This window comes from Triticum aestivum, chromosome 2A (genome assembly GCF_018294505.1).
Source record: "Triticum aestivum cultivar Chinese Spring chromosome 2A, IWGSC CS RefSeq v2.1, whole genome shotgun sequence".
In the NCBI taxonomy this organism is placed as follows: domain Eukaryota; kingdom Viridiplantae; phylum Streptophyta; class Magnoliopsida; order Poales; family Poaceae; genus Triticum; species Triticum aestivum.
This window is the reverse complement of record NC_057797.1, coordinates 782,267,828-782,291,456: the sequence shown is the minus strand read 5'-3', so window position 1 is coordinate 782,291,456 and position 23,629 is coordinate 782,267,828. Positions and strand designations below refer to the sequence as shown.

The window sequence follows — 23,629 nt, the reverse complement described above, 5'->3', positions numbered from 1 at the left end:
TGCGTTTCGTCTTTGACCATGCACGTAACAAACTTGTGCATGTGTTTCATGCCAAAAGCTTTGGATCCTTGTGCGTGTCTGCTCCTCTCGGGACTTTCAAGACCTTTTTTCCGAACAAATCTCGTATACTGCATGTGTCACAAACCTGGCCTGCACGTGTCCTTCCGAACCACCGGCGCCTAGCACACTTCGGCCCCGCGTACGTCCGGCTGCAACCTGTACGAACTCCACCGCCTGCAGCCCATGCACCAAAGTCCTTCCTTGCACAGCCAAGGTCGTCATAGCACACCTAGGCCACGCTTCGAGTTATTTTTTTTTCCTGTATGTGCCTTGGTCTTTGCACGCAACCCTATCCTCCTGTGCGATGGGCCTTTGGGCCGCCTGCCAACCGCGCTAGATGCGCCTTCGGCCGTGCTGCTGCTGAACTGAGTAGTCTGCTGCCCTAGCCGCCGCTGAAACAAATCTATACGCAGGCACCACCGCCGTTGCCACGTGCGACCATGCAGCTGCCCACGTGGCTTGCCCAGACTGACTTTCGTGTGCGTGCGCCACGGCTTGGTCCAACACGATGCAATCCCGGAGTGCATTGCTCACTTTATCTGCTACTTTTGATCGCTTTCATCTGGCCGAACGAATCCCGATCCTCGTCGATGTCGCAAAACAATCTCCCCGGCAACATGCACTTTCCGCACCGGCGCCAATTTTCACATCGACCCGATCATCAGTCCGCCGCCGATTTTCACATCGACCCGATCAATCCTTCGACTCTCCTCCTCTAGATTAACAATTCCCGCCTCATCGAACTTTGCTCATGATACCACTTGTTAAAATAAATCTAAGGCATATTGTCGATCATCCGAGGACCAAACAATCACACGAGCACGACACCGAGATTTGTTAACGAGGTTCACCGACATGGCTACATCCCCGGAGCTTGACTACGGGCGCTCCTCCCCATGACACCGTCACAATACCGCACCCTGGCCGCCCGGGCGCCGGCACACGCCGCCGGCTCCCCCGCGTGTCCGTGCTATTATGTTGGCATAGGTTACATCGTGTGTCTAGCCCCGCTATATAGGAGAGGCCTAGGATACAAGTGTCCTACTAGGACACGACTCCATATACTATCTAAACATAATACAACTACATGTCCAACTCTAACCTACCTTGTACACAATATTCGACACAACTCTAACAATAAGGCATTACAAATTACTTCCTCCATTTAAGTGACATGGTTTTAGTATAAATAAACTTATTTTTATTTAAACTAAAACTACGTCACTTATTTTGAAACATAGGGAGTATGTGCATCGACCGATGCAAGGCCGGGCATATTCACCATCCTTTTTAAAAGAAAAGAAAAATAATATCTGTTACGATTGGCGATTTTACGGGCCGTCCATCCACTGCGATCAAACGGTGGAGAAACTAGAGTTACGAGGAGTTACGAGACTAAAATTACATGAAATTATAAATAGTGGTGGGACCATTACAAAACTAGGGTGGAGCTAGTCATTTTCTAAAAGGGTAGTTCCGTCCAATTTTAGTCAAGGCCAAATCATGTTCACACCCTCGCTGTGTGGCCCGACACATCTGGGTCGTTCCTGATTCTAAAATAAATAATCTGGGTCGCTCCTCCACTCTTCCCGTAGAAAACTTGTTCGAGCCCTATCAGTTCGAAGCAGCAGGGTAGGATAGGGCGGAGCCGCCGGTGACCCCGGCGGTGGCGGTGGCGGCAGCAGAGGGGGGCCGCGAGGATGGCCGCTGGGACGAGGAGGCAGAGCCGATGACCCCGGCGGTGGCGGCGGTAGAGGGGGTCGGCGATGATGGCCGATGGGACGAGGAGGCGGAGCCAATGACCCCGGCGGTGGCAGCGGAGGGGTCCCAGGGGCTCTAGGACCGATGGCTGATGCAGCCGTGGTTCCTCGCTGTCAAGAGCTAGATCGAGCGCACGGCCTTTTGGAAAATTGGACGAATGGGCGTCCAAGAGGCACTCCTTGCCGGATCACGCTGCTGCTGGCGTAATCCAGGCCGGATCTGTGGAGAGCCCGGCGCAGCACCGTCTACAGATCCATATCTCTTACAGTCTTACTCTACCTTATTCCTTGTAAGTTCACGGCTTCCATTGCTCTTCAGTTCTGGTTAGTAGTTGCAAACTGGAAAAGTATTGCAATTGGTTAGTACGTAGATGGTTGTTGTTCTGCGACTAGACTAACCATCCAGCTTTAAATTTTAGTGTAATCTCAAGATATTGCAATTGAACTCTTCTTAAGGTAATTCTCTGTTTTATCTGAACTCACTAAGATTATTTGCTTTTTCTTTGGTCTTTTGCGCATTTAAAATGCCAGAGAAAATTTTGCCAATCTCTTTATTTTCACACAAACCTAAGGTGTTCCCCATTTATAATTTAGAGACAAGCATCTTGTCAAAGCTTAGGCTTACAATGGAGACACCATCAATGGCAATTCCAAAGTTCTGTGTGCCTGATCTGTCAGTAGCTTTCTAATCTCCCACCTCACGCGCTGAAATTAAAGGGGAAAGGAGCAAACAATGAGCACCCACAAGTAATATATTCTGCCAAATATATACAAGCATGCCTACACAATGCTAGTAATCATCGTTGTGTAGAATGGGGCCATACATTGTGGAGCAAGGCCATAACTATGTTTCTTCACCTACATTTGCACAGATGAGCAATTATTGTCTTCTTGCCTTTTTCAGGTATTTGGCAATGTTGGCTCTTGGGCTGCCCAATTGATAACTGAAGCTGGTGGCAAGGTGGTCTCCATCAGAGATGTCACAGGGGCTGTCAAGAACTCCAATGGCGTTGACATAGCCAAGCTGATGAAGCACTCGGCAAAGAACCGCGGGATCAAGGGCTCCGACAAAAGGCGACGCCGTCGACCCGACCTCGCTGCTCACGGAAGAGTGCGACGTGCTCATCCCGGCAGCTCTGGTAGGAGTCATAAACAAGTGATCTTCTTCTTCCTCGTCCTATCTTCTATGAGATTAATGCTCTGAAGCTCAGTTAGAGTATCCTCCTGGCTGTTATTTTTTCTTCTATATCTTAAAACATTTTTGTTAATAAATAGTCCTTTCGATTTTCTTCTTCTCCTAGGGACAATGTTGATGCCATCAAAGCAAAGTACATCATCGAAGCTGCTAACCACCCAACAGACCCCAAGGCCGAAGAGGCAAGAACACCAATGTTTTGGCACAAAACTAAGCTGCATTTGTTGACACATTTCACACATTGACTAACAGTAGAGAAGTGTACATGTTCGCGCTGCAGATTCTGGCAAAGAAGGACGTGCTGATCCTACCGGACATACTGGCCAACTCCGGCGGAGTGATGGTGAGCTACTTCGAGTGGGTGCAGAATCTCCAGGGGTTCATGTGGGACGAGGAGAAGGTGAATCGGGAGCTCAAGACGTACATGACCCGCGCCTCAAACATGTTCTGATTATTTAGGCAGTGTATGGTGCCGTATAAAATGGACAGTAATTATGTATAGTATATCTTTGAAAACCAGAATTGGCTCAATTTGGAACAATGCCTGCTTTATATGAATTTCTTGCCCGCTTTGCACGCATTGCTATAAGTGCATTACCATACCTCAGCCATAATCATCCTTGAAAAATATGGCAATCACCTTTAGTATGGAACAGAAGAAGCATGCACAACCTATTTTGTCAATGAGCAAGTTTAGCATATGTTTGTACATTGCTGATCTAGTTAGTAAGCAGAACTCTGTTATAGTAAAACTAGCTAGAGGATCACCGCGCCACACGTTGTCACAACTTCAGTTTCTGGAATGGTATGGTTGATGGCACTAGCCCCTCCTCAAGATGGAGGTCATGGGTTTGCAGGGGGCATACTGGAGATTTTCAGATTTAATTGTTTGAATGTATCTTTATTTCATTTCAGATTGTGTCAAGTCTTGTGTACTACTCCCTCTGCTCCATCGGTTCACAATTATAAGATGTTTCTAACTTATATTTGTGTCTGCTCCATCCATTTATAAGATGTTTCAAACTTATATTTGTGTCTGCTCCATCCGTTTATAAGATGTTTCTAACTTCTATTTGTGAACGGAGGGGTACTAAATATGAGCTTCTATCTACAAACTTTTGTCTGCGATCTATTTGTGACGACTTCTCCCAAGGTAGGAGCCACGTTTGTATGTATACTTCTCTTGATTCGTTCTATGTTGTCAAGTTCTCATTCATTTGGTGATCTTCTGTAATATTTGTGTTCGTTGATCATGGCCAAGTAAATCAAATTGAGTTTTCTGTTAAGGCCTGATGCTTACATCGAAACTGAACAAAATATATAGTGAAATAATCAAATGATAACAAAGCTTTGCACGATCCTCTGCACTTTTTATGCTAATCTGAATAATCTCACTTGAATCTAATAAAAATGCATCATCTTGTCTACAGCTTCTAACAGCCACCAGTAAAAACCGATAATCTTATCTACAGCAATCTGGAGCTCCTTTATCTTCTCTTGTTGTGCAACATCCTTCTTATCATGTTCTTGCGCCTTTCCTTCCATCTCTTCTAACCACCCATCCTGAAATTGCACAGTTTTTTAAATAAAAAAATGCACTGTGGTATTGATGTAAGCATATCTGTTTCCTACTGCTGCCTTGTGTATGGATCATTCTGAACATTAAAGATGATACCTGAGCTACTCAAAGCAGATGACATTGCCAGATTATTCTTTTGAACTTTTCGAGTGAGAGTCAAAAGCTGAGTATCTAGAGTTCCATTCACTGCCTCTGTAGATTAATACCTGCTCATTGTCAAATGACAGAAGAACACAAGGAACAAGATCATACATATAGAGAACCACATAATTTAGGTCTATATTGGAATCTCTAAAAAGACTTATATTTAGGAACGGAGGGAGTACACGGTAACATAACGGAGGAGCCATAATCTAGGTTCCTTCAAGTGCTCCTCATCTCGACCCCGACTACCGGTCATCTAGTACCGAGACCCTGATTAGTGGTACGGGACGTGTGATGCCTGTACTAGTAGTATGGATCCTCTTATGATCATAGTGTGTCCGAACAACTAAGATCGATACTAATGGGCCCCGACGAGTATGATCATGCGGACGCATCAGTAGCACAATGTGTCCTCTAATTTTACTACTACCACTAGTATGGGTAGTCCGAACCCAAAACTACATTGACATGGCGACGACCAGGTGGGCAGTCCCACTACAAGTTCAAGCTTTAGAGCTGGATTATTGTCCCAAGTAGTGTTTACATTATTTTCGAACCAACAATCACTTTTCATTCAAGTGACAATTGTGAGACTATGTTTACAATAATAGGCTTTCAACTTTGAGTTGTTGCTCAATTTTTAGATGAAATGTTCCTTTGATGCCCGCACACTAAATTGAGCATATGCCGCACTAGTCCAAACCAGTGTTATGTTCATAACGTCAATTAAACGACCAGTTTTACTAAGAATGTCACTACATTTTGGATTTCCTTTCCTTTAGCTGTTTATACAGGAACAAATCAATCAAGTTTCTACCAAAATAGAACTATAGAATCAGTCCTTCCAGTTAAACATTTGGGAGCTGATAGGATGCAAATTTGCACAGGCACATTTCATGAGGCAAGTAAACAGTATTAGCTAACATTTTGGGTACAATTTGTCAAAATGCATATTTTCCATCATATAGTTGTACATGTACCTGGGTATAACCAATCAGATAGCACATTGGTTGAATCAGTTTCAGAGTTCAGGGTCAGCACATGACAAGCCAGTACTGAAATGATTACCTATCAATAAGCTTAGGATAGCCCCAAACATGTAGTCTCCAATGCTCCTTCTGTACAAGCATTTCAGGCGACAACAATGTTCGTTGGCATAAAAAATGAGCAGGAGGACGCGACCAACTCCATTTGAAATAGTGCTACATAAGGGCACGCTAACTGAAACAGATTTTCAGCAATGGTGAACAACAAGACCAATTCCACAAATAATGTACAGAAGTAGTAGAGCAAGCACAACACAATGTCACTAATAAACATATAAATGGGTGCCTTCTTCATAGAATGCAGACCCTGATCACAATCAGTCATGATACATATGATAGGGTACGTACTCTGATTACATAGCATCCTAATTAATCCATCACACTCTACAAGTTTTTTTTGCAGGTACACTCTACAAGTTATAACAAAGATAGTTACTAGAATTGCAAGTAAGGAAATGCAGCCGTCTTCTCTTCCTTGCTGAAGCCTTTGTCCATTCAAAAGCTCCCACATATCCTTTTTCTTCACATGGCAACCCTGTTTCAGAGAAAGCAGAGGAGGTTCCGGATAGCGGCGCACAAATTTCCTTCCTGGAACCTGAACATTACATAGCAGGTTCACAAATTTACTACTCATATTGCGGCACACAACTCCAAAACAGCAGCTTCGTAAGCTCATGATTAGATGCTGTGTAAATTAAGCATGATAGGTCAATTCTGAACTACATATGGCAATCTCACTTTTAGGAAAGGAGGATCATCATACACATATATAGCTCATTTCATCTGGGGCAGGGGCTATGGGAGAGGATTTCACTCGAAACGGAAGCAGTATATACCAGACTGATGTGAACCGTTGTCCCAGGTGCATTCACAAGAGTCTAGAAGATGTGCTCAACCAACTGTCACAAAAACAAATAAATTATTATTTGCCTAAGTTGGTACAAGGAATGTACAGGTGCCAAAATCTCATCACACTAGCTAAAAGATGACAAAAAAGTCTTGTTAAGATATGTCAAAAATTATTCACTGGAGAGAGGAAGAGTTGAATGTAACACAATCCGAGGGATAAACTTGATCTGAATATGTCAAATGTGACTATGAAATTCTTTCTTAAGTCTGGCATACATAAACAGAACATCGAAAGCTTTTCAAATCAACATTGCAGAAAACTGAAAACAACTGCGAAATTTCACAATACCTATGTATCATATGTGCAAACCCGTGCAGTAGGAATACTTAAGCCGCAGCTCAAATGAGGTCGGCCAGATAGATCCTGCATACAAGGGGATAAGGAATGAACAACAAGCAGGTATGCTCAACACAGCAAAACTCAATGGTTTAGTACAGATTTACATATTCACTGCATTACGGAAGAACAAGCATGTAAGCCAAGATATGAAGTTAAATAATTGCAGCTCTCTCACTACCATTCAAGTCTTCATTTTGTCTGAGATAGATGAGTCTGAAAAACAACTTTTTTTCAAAAAATTGACAGGAGCTCTGTCATTTCCATTAGAGAAGAAGAGAATATTGTCTCAAGCTAGCTATTCGATGCCTTCACATGAATATTGCACTGAATAAATTGTGAACAGCAATATCTACTTGCTTTTTACTTCATGATTGTTGCACTAACGAGACTGACTGAATATGAGCTGGCTCAAAAGCCTAGGTTGCATAGCAATTGGTTTAAATTTGCAGCTAAAGGAAGGAACACCATCCTGGAAGAAAATTATACTCCCATATGCAAAACAACCAGCTAGACAAAGACGCAAAATAATCAAAGAAGCCAGCAAAATGTTTAGTTAGTACAGTACCATTTTCGCCTTGAGTGCAGCTGACGTTACATTCAACTGAAGATAAGGTATTACAGGCTTTTGCCTTCTAACCGTGGAATTAACAACAGTTTTCTCAATCTAGTGTGATGGGAAGGTAATGGGAGGGGGTCAGGGAAGTGGGTGGAGGAAGGCAGGAGTGGTGGCTACCTGCCTACGGACTGGTCCGCGGCGTTGCTCGGCATGACCGGATGCTCGACGGAGGGATGCGCTGCAGGGGGCGGTGGGGCAGAGGAGGCTTCGGTGGGCTCGGCATGCCGCGCCTGATGGCATGCAGTTCCTGCGGCTCCTGGCGGCAGGCCAGAAACCTGGCGGCAATCCAGCGGGATCCCTTGATTGCGGCGGCGGCGAGGTTCGGCGGGCTCCCTTGATGGCGGCGGCGGCGAGGTCCGGCGGGATCACTTGATTGCGGCGGCGGCGGCGAGGTCCGGTGGGATCCCTTGTTTGCGGCGGCGACTTTGGACGGAAACTGGATTAGGGGAGGGGCGAGAAAAAGTATAGGCGGCTGCGGCTGTGTGACGATCTGGGGCAGCGGCGGCACGACCGAGAGGAGGGACGCCGTCGTCGCCACGGTCGAGGGTCGGGTCGGCGGCGGCGGCTGTGCGAGGGGATTGAGGAGGATAATAAACTGACAACGACGAAGGCTGTGCGAGGGATTGACTAGCGACTGGATTGACCGGCTAATTTACTACTCTACCCTGTTCGCATATAAAAAACCTTTAAATGATTTCTTTGATCCGACGATTAGAAAAAATCAGCGGCGAAGTTACACGAAATTACGAATCATAACTCGTCAATCACCGTAAAAGAGCTCAAAATGCGTATCATGAGACCGTGGGGTGGAACAACCATAATGGGATGAGCGAGTCTGGACAAGAGAACGCCTGCCTTAGTTCTGCCACTCATGAAACTGGTGAGGTCATTACTCATTTTATTCGATATAATGTGAATAAATGGTGGGACCTACTGACACCAAAGAATATCTGCCCACCCCTGACCCGTGGTTCTCTTCAGATTCGTCGTCTTGATCATGCGCGGTGGCATGTTTTTCTGCATGCTTTTGGAAATTTCTGCAACTTTGTTTTGGAAATTTTTCTTTCTGGCCACACTGCTGGATTCCTGCTACGGGCCGGATCAAAGCAGACACCTCAAGGGGAGCATATTGCCGATTCATTGTTCCAACTCCACCTAGTGCAGCACTACTTACATATTGCACCTTACACCAAGTTTCTGGCTCGCATCTCACACTCACACAAGACAAGTCACCAAGCAGACACAGATAGGCAGCAGCAGCTAGCTGCGGCGCCGTCGGCAACCCTACGGGCTCGTGCTGCCCGGTGTGCGACCACAGCGGACGGCGCTGCTCCATCACAGCTGCCTCTCCTCCGCTCCAAGCTCCAGGTTGCAAGACGGCATGCGTACGGACCGTGAGCTGGTACGCCGACGGGTCTCTCCTCCCATCGTATAGCTTCAGAAGAGTAAGGAACATCTGAAGGAATAGCTTCTCCAAGGTAATTCCCATCCATATTCTCTTATATGAATGCTCTGGTTCATCATCGCATTGTCGACAATGTTTAGCATCAATTTGCTGTCAACTTTTCATAATAGTACTTCGCAGATATGTTTACCAGCTCTTATGCTATTTGATTTATGGAAGGGGCATTTTTCTTTGTTTCATGGCATCCTATTAAGAACTAGCGGAAAGTGCCCGGCGGCACTCCGCGCTTCGCTGGTTCATTTGGGATTATTTTTTCGGTAATATGGCCAGAAAACTTTACAACGAAACTATTCAATGGTTTTCTGGGGGCAAAAGTAATGCTTGTATTGTATGCTGTCCATGTTAGAAATTCGCTGATTCATTTGCGATATCGTCAAAGATGTAGGAGTGTCCATATTCACGACAAATGACCATACATTCAAAGAACACTATTCTACCATAGCCATCCAACAAAATCGAATCTGATCAATGGATGTAAAAAGTGTTGAATTTTTCTCAGGGTTCCTAATTACGTTCTATTTTTCTTCATGACCCACCTCCTATACCTCTCTTCATCGTTTCATGTTCTTCCCTCCCCAATGGCACATCTTCGTGTCATCTGGGACAAATTAATAATAATCAGCAAGGATCAAAGAAGCCACTCAATGGCACAATTTACCGGAAAGTGGGGACAAATTCAATTATTGACGAGTACGAAAGGAGATATTCCTAGTTCAATCTTGTAACATTGTTTCAAACACCTTGTCAATTAAAATTTACCTTAGTTAAAAGCATATCAGGGTATATTGGAAATAGAAAAACATTGCGTGTTCTTGATCTGGTAGAATAATGGTCCAGAAAATGAAACTCGGCCAGTTTCTATGCGATCTCCATACAACTGATCAAAGATTCAGGCATATTGCAGGACTCATCAACCAATGAAATTTCAAACTTTCAGTCACAAATATCCGAGACACCGCTTCTGTGGATACATGGCTTTGCCTTAAAATTGCAAGATTAGAGCAAACAAAGAAGGAAATGTCATTCCAATCGCATCAGGTTCAAAACTTCCTGGAGCAAATGTGAAGCCAAATGCCGAAAAATGGAAAAAATAAAGAAGCATTGAAAATTGGATGTTTTGTGTGTGTAAAATGCAAAGGTACTGCTGGAAAATGTACGTCTATTTTTCAAAAATAACATAAGAAGATTTATCAAATGATTGCAATAATATGACAATGAAAAGTGTGTGAATGGTAACGTACCATTTTATGTACAGTTAATATGTGGCATGTCTTGTTATTTTTTTAACACGGTACAGACGCAAGCGCTCATACATGTGCGCATACACTCGCCCCTATGAACGCACACACGCACACCCTACCCCTATGAGCACCTTCGACAGACTGAGCCGACATATCATCTTGAGATTTATGAAGTCATCGTAGGCGCCTCGTCGTCGACGAAAACATCTCCTCCCACTGAAAAAGCATCGCCGGTAATCTTGAATTAAATCCAGAAATAATGTGAGCACCAGAACTTGAACCCTGGTGGGCCGGAGATACCGCTGTCCCTCTAACCATCCAATCACAGGTTGGTTCACGCATATCTTGTTGTCGAGCTGTGACTTCAGGACCTTGAAGAAATTAAGCTGCTAGGGGAACCAAATTAGCAACATAAAAGCTATGATTTAACTTATTATTATGAGTGAACGAACTGTTTACAGAATGGGGCCATTCCTAACTAATTTGTTCTCTCACGGAGAAGCAAGAACAGGAATTGAGTGCCAGTTCATTGCAACCATGCAAAACTTCCCTTCACACATGCATGCTACAATCACATAGAGCTATAAAACTGAATATATATCAAATTACCGAGAAAATATTGGAATTTCCAAGCTTGTTGGGTTTAAGGTGACAGAAGAATAACATTTGACATATCTCTTGTTGTGATCACCAGCGTGGCCAAAACTAATATGGTCATTTATCCACAGTTTGAATTCTAAATAGTACTATAAATTCTGAGTGGTTTTTCATCACCCGGGGTCTAGGCACCCTCTAATCAGCATCCTCTATACAGAAATGAGCTTCTCGAGATCTGCATCGTGTATGGCAGCTTGCAGAACTTTTAGTGTGTGGGCTGTACTCACTCCAAATTAATCTATCATGGGACCTCAGGCACGAGAGGGCACGTCCTGGACGCAGCGGCATATGAACGCACGTATCCAGCCACACGCTCTGTCGAGGTGATCTGTGCATTAAATAGGTGTGGAAATGACCACGGCGGCATACATCGCTAGATACAGAAAATAAGGGGCTGTTTGGTTTGTGACTATGGTTGCCACATGTTGCCACACCTAAGGTTAGGCAATTTTGACCAACTTAGAAAAGTGTTTGGTTCAAGCCTTACCTTAGGCAATATACTTTTTGCCACACTAGGGCCCCATATGACATACACTTAAAAAGTGTGGCAAGATTCCCTTAGGCTTGCCATCTTGTGGCTCTTATTTTAAAGAACTAACCTTAGGCAAATGTGGCAAAAAATGTGTGGCAAAATATGGCACTCCTAGGCCTAAATCCAAACAGCCCCTGAGATTGCCAGGTCGTGCTAGTGGGCTCGTTTGTGGTACGCATCTTCTGACGTAAAAGGACCATGCGGGTCCGGTTGAGGGTACAGATGGCACGGACTAGTTGCATGTATCTGGTTATAGCCGTTGTCCTCCTTTCACACGAGGTCCGGCTGGATCTGGTCATGGCGAATCCTGGAGCGACAGTACTGGCGACGTGCGAGGGGTGAGTAAAACTCTGTTTTTTTTATGTTCCGCCGGCGGTCGGTGCCGGTCTTGTAGATGGGCTGTGCTGTTCCTCTCCTCCATTTTGTCTCGTCCTAATCAGTTCATCCGCCGTCCTGCCGGGTGCACACGAATCAGTGTGGTAATGATCGGAAAAAAGGGATCGACTGAAACAATGGATGTCCAAAATTACTTACTGCCAGGTTCGGGCACAAAATCTGATAGATTTGTTCGTGGCAATGGTGTGTCGTGGGCTCGTGGTAATTTCAGGTAATAAATCTTTGTTTCTGGTACTCTAATTCCATCTGATAGATTTGTTCGTGGCAATTTGAGAAGCTGGGAAAAAAATGCTAGCTTGCTGTGTAGTCTCTTCGATTGGGAAGCTTTTGTCAGGGAGAAAATATGATGTGTGCGGACTTGGGCAACCTCTGGCCACTGCTGCGCTTTGCAGGTACTACGGTCGTATGTGATAAAGTGAATTGAGACACCGTGCTGCACAGACCTATGCACCGTGCGCTGCGGTTTGAAGCGGCTTGTGTCAGGTCATGCTGTCAGGGAATACGCATATACAATAGCCAACGTTGGGGCTATACGCATATACTAGCAGGCTTCCTGATTGGAATCGCGAAGTTGCTGGCCGTACGTGCAGCTGCCACTGCGTCCATAGATGCACTTCTCCCTCAGGCACACCTTTTAGAGAGCTCTCACGTGAACCTGTTGCCTGCCCTGCACATCACATGCATGCAGAGTGTCGCTCTCACAAGTTCTGTCTCACAGGTTCTCTCTTATAAAAAAAAAGTTTACTACCCAGTCGGCTACATGGACTACTGTTCATGTACTATGCAAAGTGCATGGCAATAGCATGCAGTGGTTGGAGTATATTGAGAGAGAACCTTCAAGTGTGCATGCAGATGAGAGAATGAGAGTCTGTCAGGACGTGCTCGTCAGGACAGAGAGCTAAGAGAAAGCCTGAGAGAGAGAGAAAGCGTGAGACGAAAGAGAGACTGTGCATGCATGTGAAACAATGTGAAACAGAGAAACATGCTGTCAAAAAATGTACTTCCTCCGGTCCTTTTTACTCTGCACATTGGATTTGCCAAAAGTCAAACTTAAGCTAAGTTTGACCAAATTTATATTAGAAATTATTAGCATATATAATATCTAATAAATATAATATGAAAATATATTTCAGGATGAATCTAATGATATTGATGTTGTTATGTAAATGTCAATAATTTTTTACATAAACTTGATCAAAGTTAGATGAGATTGACTTCAGACAAACCTAATATGCAGAGTAAAAAGGACCGGAGGGAGTACAGATTTTAAACAGCAACCTGGGACCATGGCAGGCCGATTTTCGTGTTTTGACCCTTTTTGTATACTTTAACCAGATCTGACCCCGGTTCGAAATTATTTCGGGATCTGACCCTTTTTCCTACCGCCGTAGTGTCTGGCGGTAGGGTAAAACAGCCTACCGTTAAAGTATATGACGGTAGGATTTAACTCCGCCATTATGTCTTTTTAACGTGAAAAATACCCTACCGCCAGAGCCTTTAGCGGTAGGATGTGCAACCCTACCGCCAAAGACGGCATGCTACAAGTCTGTGAAATAAAAAGCTAGTACGAGTGACACTGCTCCTATTGGTAACACCAATGCATGCATGCATGCGTGTGAGGCAAGTGCTAGCCTGTCTCCCTCTTCTCTGTTCACCTCAAATAACTACGGTGGTGTTTGATTCTCTAGTCCTAAGACTTTTTCTAGTCCTAACTAAAAAGTCTCTAGTTCATAAAAAGTCCCTCCCTGTTTGTTTCCAGAGACTAAAAAGTCACTAGTCCCTTCCTAGAGGCTATTAAATGACCATGTTGCCCCTAATATATAGAAAAATAATAATCAAACAACACCATGGGGTGGCGGGCCAATGAGTGCATGGAGGGGCATTGATGAAAAAGTCCCAAAAAGTCTCAAAAAGACCCTCCTTGAGAGTCTTCTTCATTTAGTCCTAAATGACTAATTTAGTCCCTAAAAAGTCCCTCCAATTTGGTAAAAAAGTCTCTACAAGAAACTTTTTCTAATCCCTACACAAAAAAATCTCTCGAAACAAACACCCCGTATAAAGCTGCACCGTGCCAGAAGTGTGTGGCAGCAAGTGCTAGGTGGAGGTTCCTTGCCCGATGGATGGCTGGCTGCATACTAGTACTAGTACTATCATCAGTTAAACATCAACTAAAGTACAAAAGGCAAAGCTACCACCGATGCATGTTGCATGCCTATCGCCATGCCGCCAAAGATTCTGGCGGTAGGGTATTTTTTATTTTAGACGGACGTAATGGTGCAGTCAAATGCCACCGCCAGGGAATCTGACGGTAGGATGTCTGACTCTACCGCCAAGTCTTGTGACGGTAGCAAATGGATCAGATCCCGCAATAATTTCGAACCGAGATCAGATCTAGTTAAACTATGTGAAAAGGGTCAAAACACGAAAATTGGCCACCATGGCATGCCTCGAGTCACGGCCCAATACACTTCCTCCTGCCAGCTTAGTCTCTTTGACAAAAGCCTGCCTAATCAAAGCATGATTAATAGTATAGCCAACAACCCGCTATATGAATTTGCCATGTCATTTATAACTGATTTGATAGCCTATTTATACAATAGTTAGTCGTACTAGTAGTATATCATTAATATATGACTCACAAGTTTCTCTTAGAAAGGGTGTTGGAGCTCGTGCAGTCGTGCTATAGCATGCTACTCTCTCCATTCCAAAATATAGTGCGCCCGCGCTTTCCGAGGTCCAACTTTGATCATAAATTTAATCAACGAGACCAATTGCGGCGGGAGAAAAAATTATATAATTGAAAACTTCTTTCGAATACGAATTCACTGATATAATTTTTGCCCCGCCGCAATTGGTCTTGATAGTTAAATTTACAGTCAAAGTTGAAGCACGAAGATAGAGAAAGCACTACATTGTGGAATGGAGGGAGTATAAGATTGTAGTTTGCTTCTCTTTTCTCTCCTCTCCTCTCTCATCCAACTATATATATATATATATATATATATATATATATATATATATATATATATTTTAAAGTTTTACAACCCATCGCTATTACCTTATTGTACTTGCTCTTACGCTGCTAGCGATGCAAATCGTCTAAGGCTGGCGCGAATCTTTTTGCCACTGGATGGACGAGATAGGAGGGTGCCGGGACTCCAGGGTGTCATCACACCTTTCCGATGAATTCTAATCTTCCACATTTCCAGCACTATAATGAGCCCGAGACTAAGGACCATAGGCTTTTCAATAAAATACAGAAGTATCAAAAGATAAAGCCATGAAAGTAAAATATAAAATAAGATTGCCTTGGCCCACCTCCTGTATTTGGGTACATAGGTAACATCAATGGTCTGTTCTCACTAAATCTATGAAGAACTACCTTTAAAACACTCAGCCTGTGATATAGGCTAGTTTAACTCAATCCTTCGGATGATACAAAAACTACAGAAGTACTCCCATGAGCGTCCATATCCGGCAAGAGTACACCAAAGTACATCATAGGCGGCAGTCTCTCGATATCATGGCCATACATACCAGGAAGCAAGCCACAATATTAAATGGCACGATGCCTCTCCGGAAAGAACTAAATAAGCCGCGACCGCCTACCAGAACCCATAGTCATGCGTTCGAGATATGGACGCTGCTTCGCGCTGAGAAGTTCAAAATATCTGCACGGATGCACAAACACAGCCCGACAAGTTGCTGGGTTGACCAAAAGAACAAGATCGCTGAAACCAGCAACGTCCACTCATTGTGTGTACCATGCTACTTACACACGTCAACTACGGGTCAGATTTACAAAACCCTACAAATTTCCAATAAATCTATTCCCTCTGTTCCTATATATAAATCTTTTTAGAGATTTTAATATAAACTACATAAAGAGCAAAATGAATGAATCTACACTTTAAACTACGTCTATATTCATCCGTATATAGTCCATATTCAAATCTAAAAATACTTATATTTGGAAACGGAGGGAGTAACCCTTATGGGACTAGCTTTGATACCATGATATTTACACGTGTCAACTACGGATTAATCGGCGGCTTATTGCTTGTATATTATTAGAAAAATGCAATATTTTGCAAAATTTGTGCAAGGTTTTGCCATAATTGGTTCTTCCTGCACATTTTGTTCTCACTCGTGTGCATCCGGGAATAACTTCCCTACCGATCAACTATCCTCAAATTATGCCAGGCCAAGCATGCTTAAACCTGGAGGTTCTTTGGAGATGAGCTTCTGGAAAAGAAGCTGCACCTTGTTGATATACCTAGTCTATTAATCATGTTAATACCGATGCCACATACCCCCCCCCCCCCCCCACAAAGGATCTGATGCCCTCGTCGACCTAGCAGGAATGTTCCCTCTTGACACACATATATACATCCAATGTGGGGACACATGTACGATGCCGTGAGCTACAACAGGACACAAGCGTCATGCGCCACATGCCAGCACCCCTGACCTGCACATGCCTTTGTAAGCTCGAGAGTCGGCTCTCATACCATTTTGTAACACCCCGACCACTCACTCGGACTAGTGGTCGTTACTTCTGGCTACCACCTTGGATCTATAATAGCTCCAAGGACCAACACTGGTCTTTTCTGCGCCTTTTTGTACGCTCGTGCACACTAGAAAAAACTTTTTTGGCGATCACCCATCCTCAAATTACCCTAGGCCAATTATGCTTTACCTAGAAGATTCTTAGAGGTGAGCTTCTAGAAAAGAAGGTGCGCCTTATTGATGTCAGTAGTCTATCAATCCTATTAACCAGAATGCCACACATAGGACACACAAGGGTTGTAGCTTATCGACTAGCACAATCAAGCTCATCGACAGTAATTGAAGGACCAACAGATCCGACCATCCACGAGCAGTTAAGCAATGATGACTTGTTACTATGCTTAATTGCAAACTATTACTTGTACTTATTATTCAATTACGAAATGAATTCTGATTCCGAGTTTACTTTAATAACTAACTCTTTATTCTGAATCAATCTAAAGTAGGAAATAAATCCAAGCACATGAATATAAAGAGTTATAGTTACGTCTAAAGATTTTTAATTTCTTCCATGTTAGGATATAATTTGATACTATATTTTCACCCTTGCTATCTTGCAGTTAGCTGTTCCATTTGGCAGACTTTTACTACTTTCTTATTGTGCATGCATACAGGTGAAACGCCTTCTATATTTGGGTTTGGAGGATTATGCTATCTTGCAAAACTTACTTGTAACTTCTAAACTTATCCACCAGGTGATCGTCTCAGACATCCAAAAACTATCATGCATGCAATTGAGGGTTTGATCAAACTAATCAATATGTGGGAAATCCAGCCTCTCGTGCTCCTCAGCTTCACACTGCAAATTTTCTTGTTCTTTACTGGCAGCCTTAGACAGCATAGTGCCAGCATGTTCCTAAGGCTCTCCATTTGGGCAGCTTATCTGGGAGCGGACTTTGTAGCAGTTTATACCCTCGGCCTTGTCTCGCGACATGAGGATATCACCATTGAAGGGCACATACCAGGGAAAACACAATCACTAGCTTTCTTTTGGGCACCGTTTCTCCTCATCCATCTTGGCGGGCAGGACACTATTACTGCCTTTGCCATGGAGGACAATAACTTGTGGTTGAGGCATTTGCTGAATCTAGTGGTTCAAGCTGTCCTAGCTATATATGTTTTCTGGAAGTCTATTGGAAGACACAGAGTGGAGCTTCTAGTGTCTGGTGTATTTTTGTTTGTTGTTGGAGTTATCAAGTATGGGGAAAGAATATGGTCTCTCAAGTGTGGCTGCTTTAAAAGCCTTGAGAGCGGAAGTGGACATCGTTACAAGAAGTTGCCAGACCTTGAGTGCGAAGAGGACACAGGCCAGGAATCTAACAGCAAAGTGAGCACTGATGGTGGCTATGATAGCATTGTTTATATAGCTCTGTCTTCAATGCCACATGTCCATGATATCTTTTCGGGACGTGGCTACTTTTCTATCGCTGATTTCCCCGCAAGGTCGATGCTAGATGACAACAAAGAGGCGATCAAGATGGTCAGTATTATTCTTAGCGTGATGTTTTCTGATTTCTACACAAAGGCTCTTGTGGTGAGAAGAAGAAGTGCCATCATACTTAGATGCATCTCTCAGATGTCCGCTGTTGTTGCTTTTGCTGTGTTCCATGAAAATGACAAACAGAGGTACAGAAAAATTGACATTGCAATCACTTACTCACTTTTTGTTGGATGCTTTCTCCTAGAACTATGTGCAATGTTTATTTCCATGATGTCACCCTGGACATGGGCATGGCTGAAGGTTCGAAAGTGGGATAGGCTTGCCAGGTTGTCATGGTTTATTTTTTCTAGTAATATTGGATGGCCGGAAGAGAAGCAATGTTTCCAAAAGTCAATGGGACAGTACATCTTTTCAAGCTGGGTGACTGGCAGTGGCCAAGCGAGAACATTCAATCAACGAGTGATGACCATGGTCAAATGGCTTGCAGATTTGGTCCGTGTTGAAAGGAAGAATATATTCTGGATTAGCAAGCTGTTAGACACTGAGTATGTGGATGTGGATGAGATGACTATGGACTGTGTTGCAAAAGAGATTAGTCAATTGAGGCATGTAGGCGGCCCCATTAAGAGTGGCCGAGACTGGCCGAATTTGTTGGGAGAACGTGCAGATTTTGGTGCTGCTATTGTGTTATTTCATGTACTGACTGACAAACATTTGAGTAGATACCCCCCGTCTCATCCTCCGGACATGGAGGAATTTGGTATGATGGAGGTATGCCGGAAACTGTCCAACTACATGATGTACCTTTTGGCTACCCATCCTTCCTTGCTGCCGCTCAATGTTAGCGCGGAAGCTATGCTGGACCATCTTCAGGATCCACAAATACTACATGAGGACCTACTCCAAGATCTTGAGCCAAGCAAGGAAGCAGTAGAGGAGTTAGTTCAGGTGTGGGCGAGGCTCCTTATTTACGCTGCAGGCAAGTCAAGGGGGGAGATGCACACGGCACTACTGAGCAGTGGAGGGGAGTTCATCACCTTCGTCTGGCTGCTCATGGCCCTCTACGACCTCGGGGATTTCCAGTGGAAGAGGATTCGGCTCACCAATGCTGCTTTCATTGATCATAGGGTGGAGGAGTTATTCGCCTTCCCTGTTCCTGCAGCAATTCCACCGGAAGAAGCTAGCAGCAGGTAACCGCAGACTGATCGTTTAGCTATGCATTTAACTGATTGATATACATATGAAGCAAAGCACTACTAATTAAGAACTTTCTCCATGTCTTGTTTTGTTTATCTGTTTCTTCATCTTAAAAGCAAGGCGCATGGGTGAAATAAACGGATGGTGGACCTGCGCCGCTGCTTGTACTTCATGGCGTATCTGTCTTTCGTTCGCGTTTGGGTGTGCTTCTTCTTTTCAACGTGTGTTTATCAAATAAGGCAGTATATGTCAACGTGGTGCTACTTGAATACTAGTCAGACTATTTGCTACTGATGTTTGTATGTACGTTCCCACGTTCGAAAACTTGTATGTACGTTTGTAAGGGGCAGGGAGATCTCTGGAGATTTGGGGCTCTAGGGCGAAATCCAAATTGAGACCATAAATTTTGTAAAAATTATATAACATATCAGGTTCATAGCTATAGCTTACCTTGATCAAACTGAAGAATAGATTGAAATGCATGGTTGCGTCCATGAACAGTCGCTAGATTAATTAATTATGATATTTCCCTCCCCATATTTCTGTTTATCTGATATGAACTGGTAGTCTTTTTCAGTAGAAAGGGATTAGCTAGTCCGGTTGGTAGATTTTGGATTAATGAAGAACAGTTCAATATAGCAACAAGAATAAAATCTCAGTCAATCTATGGCACTGTAGCAGTCTGATCTACACCTCCAAATAAGTGAAGTTCGTGCAAGAAATCAAATTGGATCAGATGGACTTACCCTTATTCCTTGTGCTCACCGTCGCCGCTGCCAATGGCCGGTCTCTCTTGTACTTCCAGGCCACCCACCGCCAACATTGGCGGCGCTCTACATCGACGATGAGGTAACTTATACGGTAAAGGAGGGGTATGCGACGATGAGGTGGAACACGCATGCAGTGAGCAATCGAGATAAGGTGCTTGTCATCTTTTTTTTAGAACCGCCAAGCTTTATTATTCATAGTTCACAAAACTGGGGATACAAACGGGATCATGAGGCTGTCCCAACCAGACATGTCTATCACAATCTAAAAAATGAGAAAACTTCACTAGTAAATGAGCTTCTCTATTTGACGCCTGACCCTCGAAACAAAAACTGCAATTAAACTCGGCTGCCCTCAACTTAATCTCAGCTACAATCAGACCATGAATACGCAGCCGCTGTTGATCTCATGCGTTACTGGCTGACTTTATTGGGCCTTTTCTTTCATGATTAAAAACGAATGAAGCTCCATACAAAATGGGATGCCTAATGATGATTTGGTGGACCCAAAATTTCGGAGGCCCTGTGCCGGCACCCACCTCGGCTACCCTCATCGACGGGCCTGGTTAGGGCAGTGGCGTCAGTTGCGCCATTGCGCCTCGTTCTAGCGGCAATAGTGATCATGCGATGGTCTTCGAATCTCATTGTAAATTTTGTTATGTTTGAAATGTTATATACTTCCAGTGAACTTTTATAGTAAATCTGATCCTTTTCAAAAAAGCAAAAAAAAATCAGCAGTTTTTTAATTTGGCAAGCTCTGCGGAAGTATCTGTCCTGAACCCTGGCATGCATTAGACCTGTCAGGGAGGCCTGCGACTGATGAATCACGGGTGGCGGACAAAGTGTTCCAGTTTTTCTGTTTTATTAATTAGGTCGATCAAGTGCCATTATTTTAACACAGTACATACATAGGCGCTTATACATCCGCACATGCACTCACATGTATGACCGCACGCACGCACACCCTTTCCCTATTAGCACCTTCGAGAGACCGAGTCGGCACATCATCTTGAGATTAATGAAATCGCCACAATAAACTCTGGCGGGCTGAGGATATCATTGTCCTCCTAATCATAACCATGGGTTGGTTCGCCGATCAAGTGTCATTTGTCAATGACAACGTTATGGACACCTTTTGATTTCGGCCAACCGGTCTTTCTCAAGCGATGTAGTTCTATCGCCCATTCTGAGCAGTTTTGTTGAACCGAAACACAGATATTTACGCAACCGTTACTGGTTTTGCCAACCCCTACAAGGATACAGGTGGAATAGCATCTAGTCGGCCACGAGACACATAAACCAGATAAAGTTCTGTACACAAGACTAATGAAGTTGCTCTAGCTCAAAATAAACAAGTCTGATAAAGTTCTCCCAATGCAGACAAAGTTCCAATACAAACACAAGGTTCAATGTGGGCCAGAGTTTGCTCTTTTTTGTGTAGCCTGCAAATAACCTTATTACTGAATAAAACTTTACAGATACTTAGAGAACACAGATATGTATTTGTATAAAAAAGTTTGCTTTTTTGAAACTTCTATTTATATTTTGGTTTTGTTTCAAAAAACGGGTCCATCGAGCCCGTCCTATAAAACGCACTACTCGGGATATCACCTCTATGTCACATATGAAACCCCTCCCATCAGAGCTTAGGATAGTGGCAGTCCCGCCTGTTAATTGTGCCAAACTCAATGTTGATGGCTCATTCTCCAATGAGGATGGAAGTGCAGGTGTCGGGAAAGTCCCCAACTGCTCTCGAGCTCAAATAAGCTCGCCATGAACAGTAAATTCGAAACAAGTTCCGAATTTTTCTTGTGGCAAACATTAACAAATTTTCTAAGAGCTTGCCAATTTTCATTTTGAAATGATACTTGTAGAAGTTACAGCAAAAAAGTCAGCACCCCGAAATGCTTCTGAAAATGGCATTTTTGGAGCATCGATTTTGTTTTTTCTGTCATGACTTCCACGAATGTGATTTCATGATGAAATTTTGCAAGCACTTAGAAGATTTCTCAATGATTCTCACCAAAAAAAATCATAATTGTTTCAATTTGTTTATGATTTTACTGTTCATCAAAGCTCATTTGAGCTCGAGCTAAGAATAGCTACATCCACCGCCTGGGATGATTCTTCATGGCTATGATAGGGACATTATCCTCCTAGCCTGTAGATCCATGTGGTTGTGCCCCTATGATTTGCATACCAAGCTAGTTGGCTGCTTTTTATTATCTAGACATGCGGCATTCTTTTTTTTTTGCGCTGCATCATGGGAATTTTGTATGTTCGTTTTAGCTTTTCTTTATACAGAAAATTTATACTGTATGTCATGGCAAATTTGTTATGCTATGCAACATGGCAACTTCGGGTGCACTTTTTGTTTTTTTATATAGGTGAATATTTTACGGTCTCTTGTATGGGTAATTTATGTGTTTATGGCATAGCAAGTTTATAATGTATGCATGGTAATTTTTTGCCCGGTTCAGAAATTATACTGTGTCTGGCCCATCTCACTTTCACGCGAGGCACTCGTTGGAATTAGGCTGCCCAGCGTCGCGCTGAGGCACGACCCATAGCAGTACCATCTGGGCTTCGGATTGGAATTCTGACGAAACCCGCGACGCAAACACCCAGTTGTCTAATAATACAGCTAGCCCTCCATTCCCGTGCAGAGCATAGGATTTCCTGTTCCGCCCGATCGGATCTCGATCCATCATTCCATCAATCATTAATCGCAAAAGATAAATGAAAATCGTGATTGTGTTCTGCTTTTGTACGTACTGTGCTGTTATCAAGACGTACTCTGTTGGGATTCTCTTCTTTGTTCTGTTATATTTATCAGTTTGTCTAATTCACATCTAGATATATGATCTTATGCATTCACGTAGGCTTTCTGTAGGGTTATGATTAAAAAAATCTCAATTTTTTTTGAGACAATCACGCGAAGCTTTATTTATCTTGTGCCAATGTTCAAAGATACAAAAGAGAGATTACCAGAATTGCCTAACCACACATGGCGGCCAATCCCCAAATTCAAACTATGCTTCGCTAGATTGTGAGCCTCGATATTCGAGCTCCTAAATTCATGCACAAAGGTACATGAAATAAACATAGAACTATGATCTATGATTTCATGCAGAATAGCTCCATAGGTGGTCAGCGATTTGTTTTTGATGTCGTTCACTACGACTTTGCAGTCAGAAGCGACATGTATCATGCAAATATTAAGATCTTCAGCCAGTGCTAAAGCCTCCCTGACTGCTAGTGCTTCAAGCGTTGATGGATCACTGGTTCCCTTGATAACTAGAGCTGATGCACCTTGAAACATACCAGTTTGATCACTGCAGATAGCCGCAGCAACTCCACATCGGTTGGCTACGATCGCCGCATCCACATTGATCTTCGCATACGAGTCAGGTGGTGCAATCCAGTGGCTAGGTCTCGCCGGTTGCTGTTGTACCTGTCCACTTCCCACAACGGCAATAGTTTGCAAGTCCGCTATATATGATTTGATGAATTGATTAGTTCCTTCGGGGCTCTGGAAAACTCCTTCATAGATCGCCTTGCGCCGTGCTCTCCATGTGGCCCAAAGAGTGACCACAAACAGGACAAACTGCTCGTGCGATAGCTGATCATGCATCTCTAGCAGCCAGTGTTTCACGTTTGGGTTCGTGTTCATGCTCAGCAGTTGCACCACTTCCTCCTCCGAGAGCGCCCACAC

At 43.6% G+C, this 23,629-nt stretch overlaps 2 protein-coding genes and 1 long non-coding RNA gene across 5 annotated transcripts; 2 read left to right on the top strand and 1 right to left on the bottom strand.

The window, feature by feature from the left end:
• Nucleotides 1-1,660: 1,660 nt before the first annotated feature.
• Nucleotides 1,661-4,134, top strand: LOC123186752 (uncharacterized). Its single transcript, XM_044598459.1, has 4 exons — nucleotides 1,661-2,110; nucleotides 2,725-2,959; nucleotides 3,122-3,197; nucleotides 3,296-4,134. Exons 1-4 carry the CDS (start codon nucleotides 1,979-1,981, stop codon nucleotides 3,318-3,320), a joined length of 468 nt encoding a protein of 155 aa, XP_044454394.1. The 5' UTR covers nucleotides 1,661-1,978; the 3' UTR covers nucleotides 3,321-4,134.
• A 1,917-nt stretch (nucleotides 4,135-6,051) lies between these two features.
• LOC123186751 (uncharacterized) lies at nucleotides 6,052-8,452 on the bottom strand. Of its 3 annotated transcripts, none has more exons than XR_006493706.1 (4): nucleotides 7,767-8,452; nucleotides 6,983-7,057; nucleotides 6,523-6,683; nucleotides 6,052-6,379 (listed from the first exon to the last, which is right to left on the bottom strand). It is a non-coding gene; the product is annotated as an uncharacterized lncRNA (long non-coding RNA). The 3 variants fall into 3 exon arrangements; XR_006493707.1 differs by having other exon boundaries at nucleotides 6,548-6,683; nucleotides 7,767-8,451; XR_006493705.1 differs by having other exon boundaries at nucleotides 6,621-6,683; nucleotides 7,767-8,439.
• A 235-nt stretch (nucleotides 8,453-8,687) lies between these two features.
• On the top strand, nucleotides 8,688-19,672 carry LOC123186749 (uncharacterized). The gene is made up of 3 exons (XM_044598458.1): nucleotides 8,688-9,127; nucleotides 17,205-19,140; nucleotides 19,264-19,672. The coding sequence occupies exons 2-3, from the start codon at nucleotides 17,234-17,236 to the stop codon at nucleotides 19,277-19,279; spliced, it is 1,923 nt and encodes a 640-aa protein (XP_044454393.1). The 5' UTR covers nucleotides 8,688-9,127; nucleotides 17,205-17,233; the 3' UTR covers nucleotides 19,280-19,672.
• The last annotated feature ends 3,957 nt before the right edge of the window (nucleotides 19,673-23,629 follow it).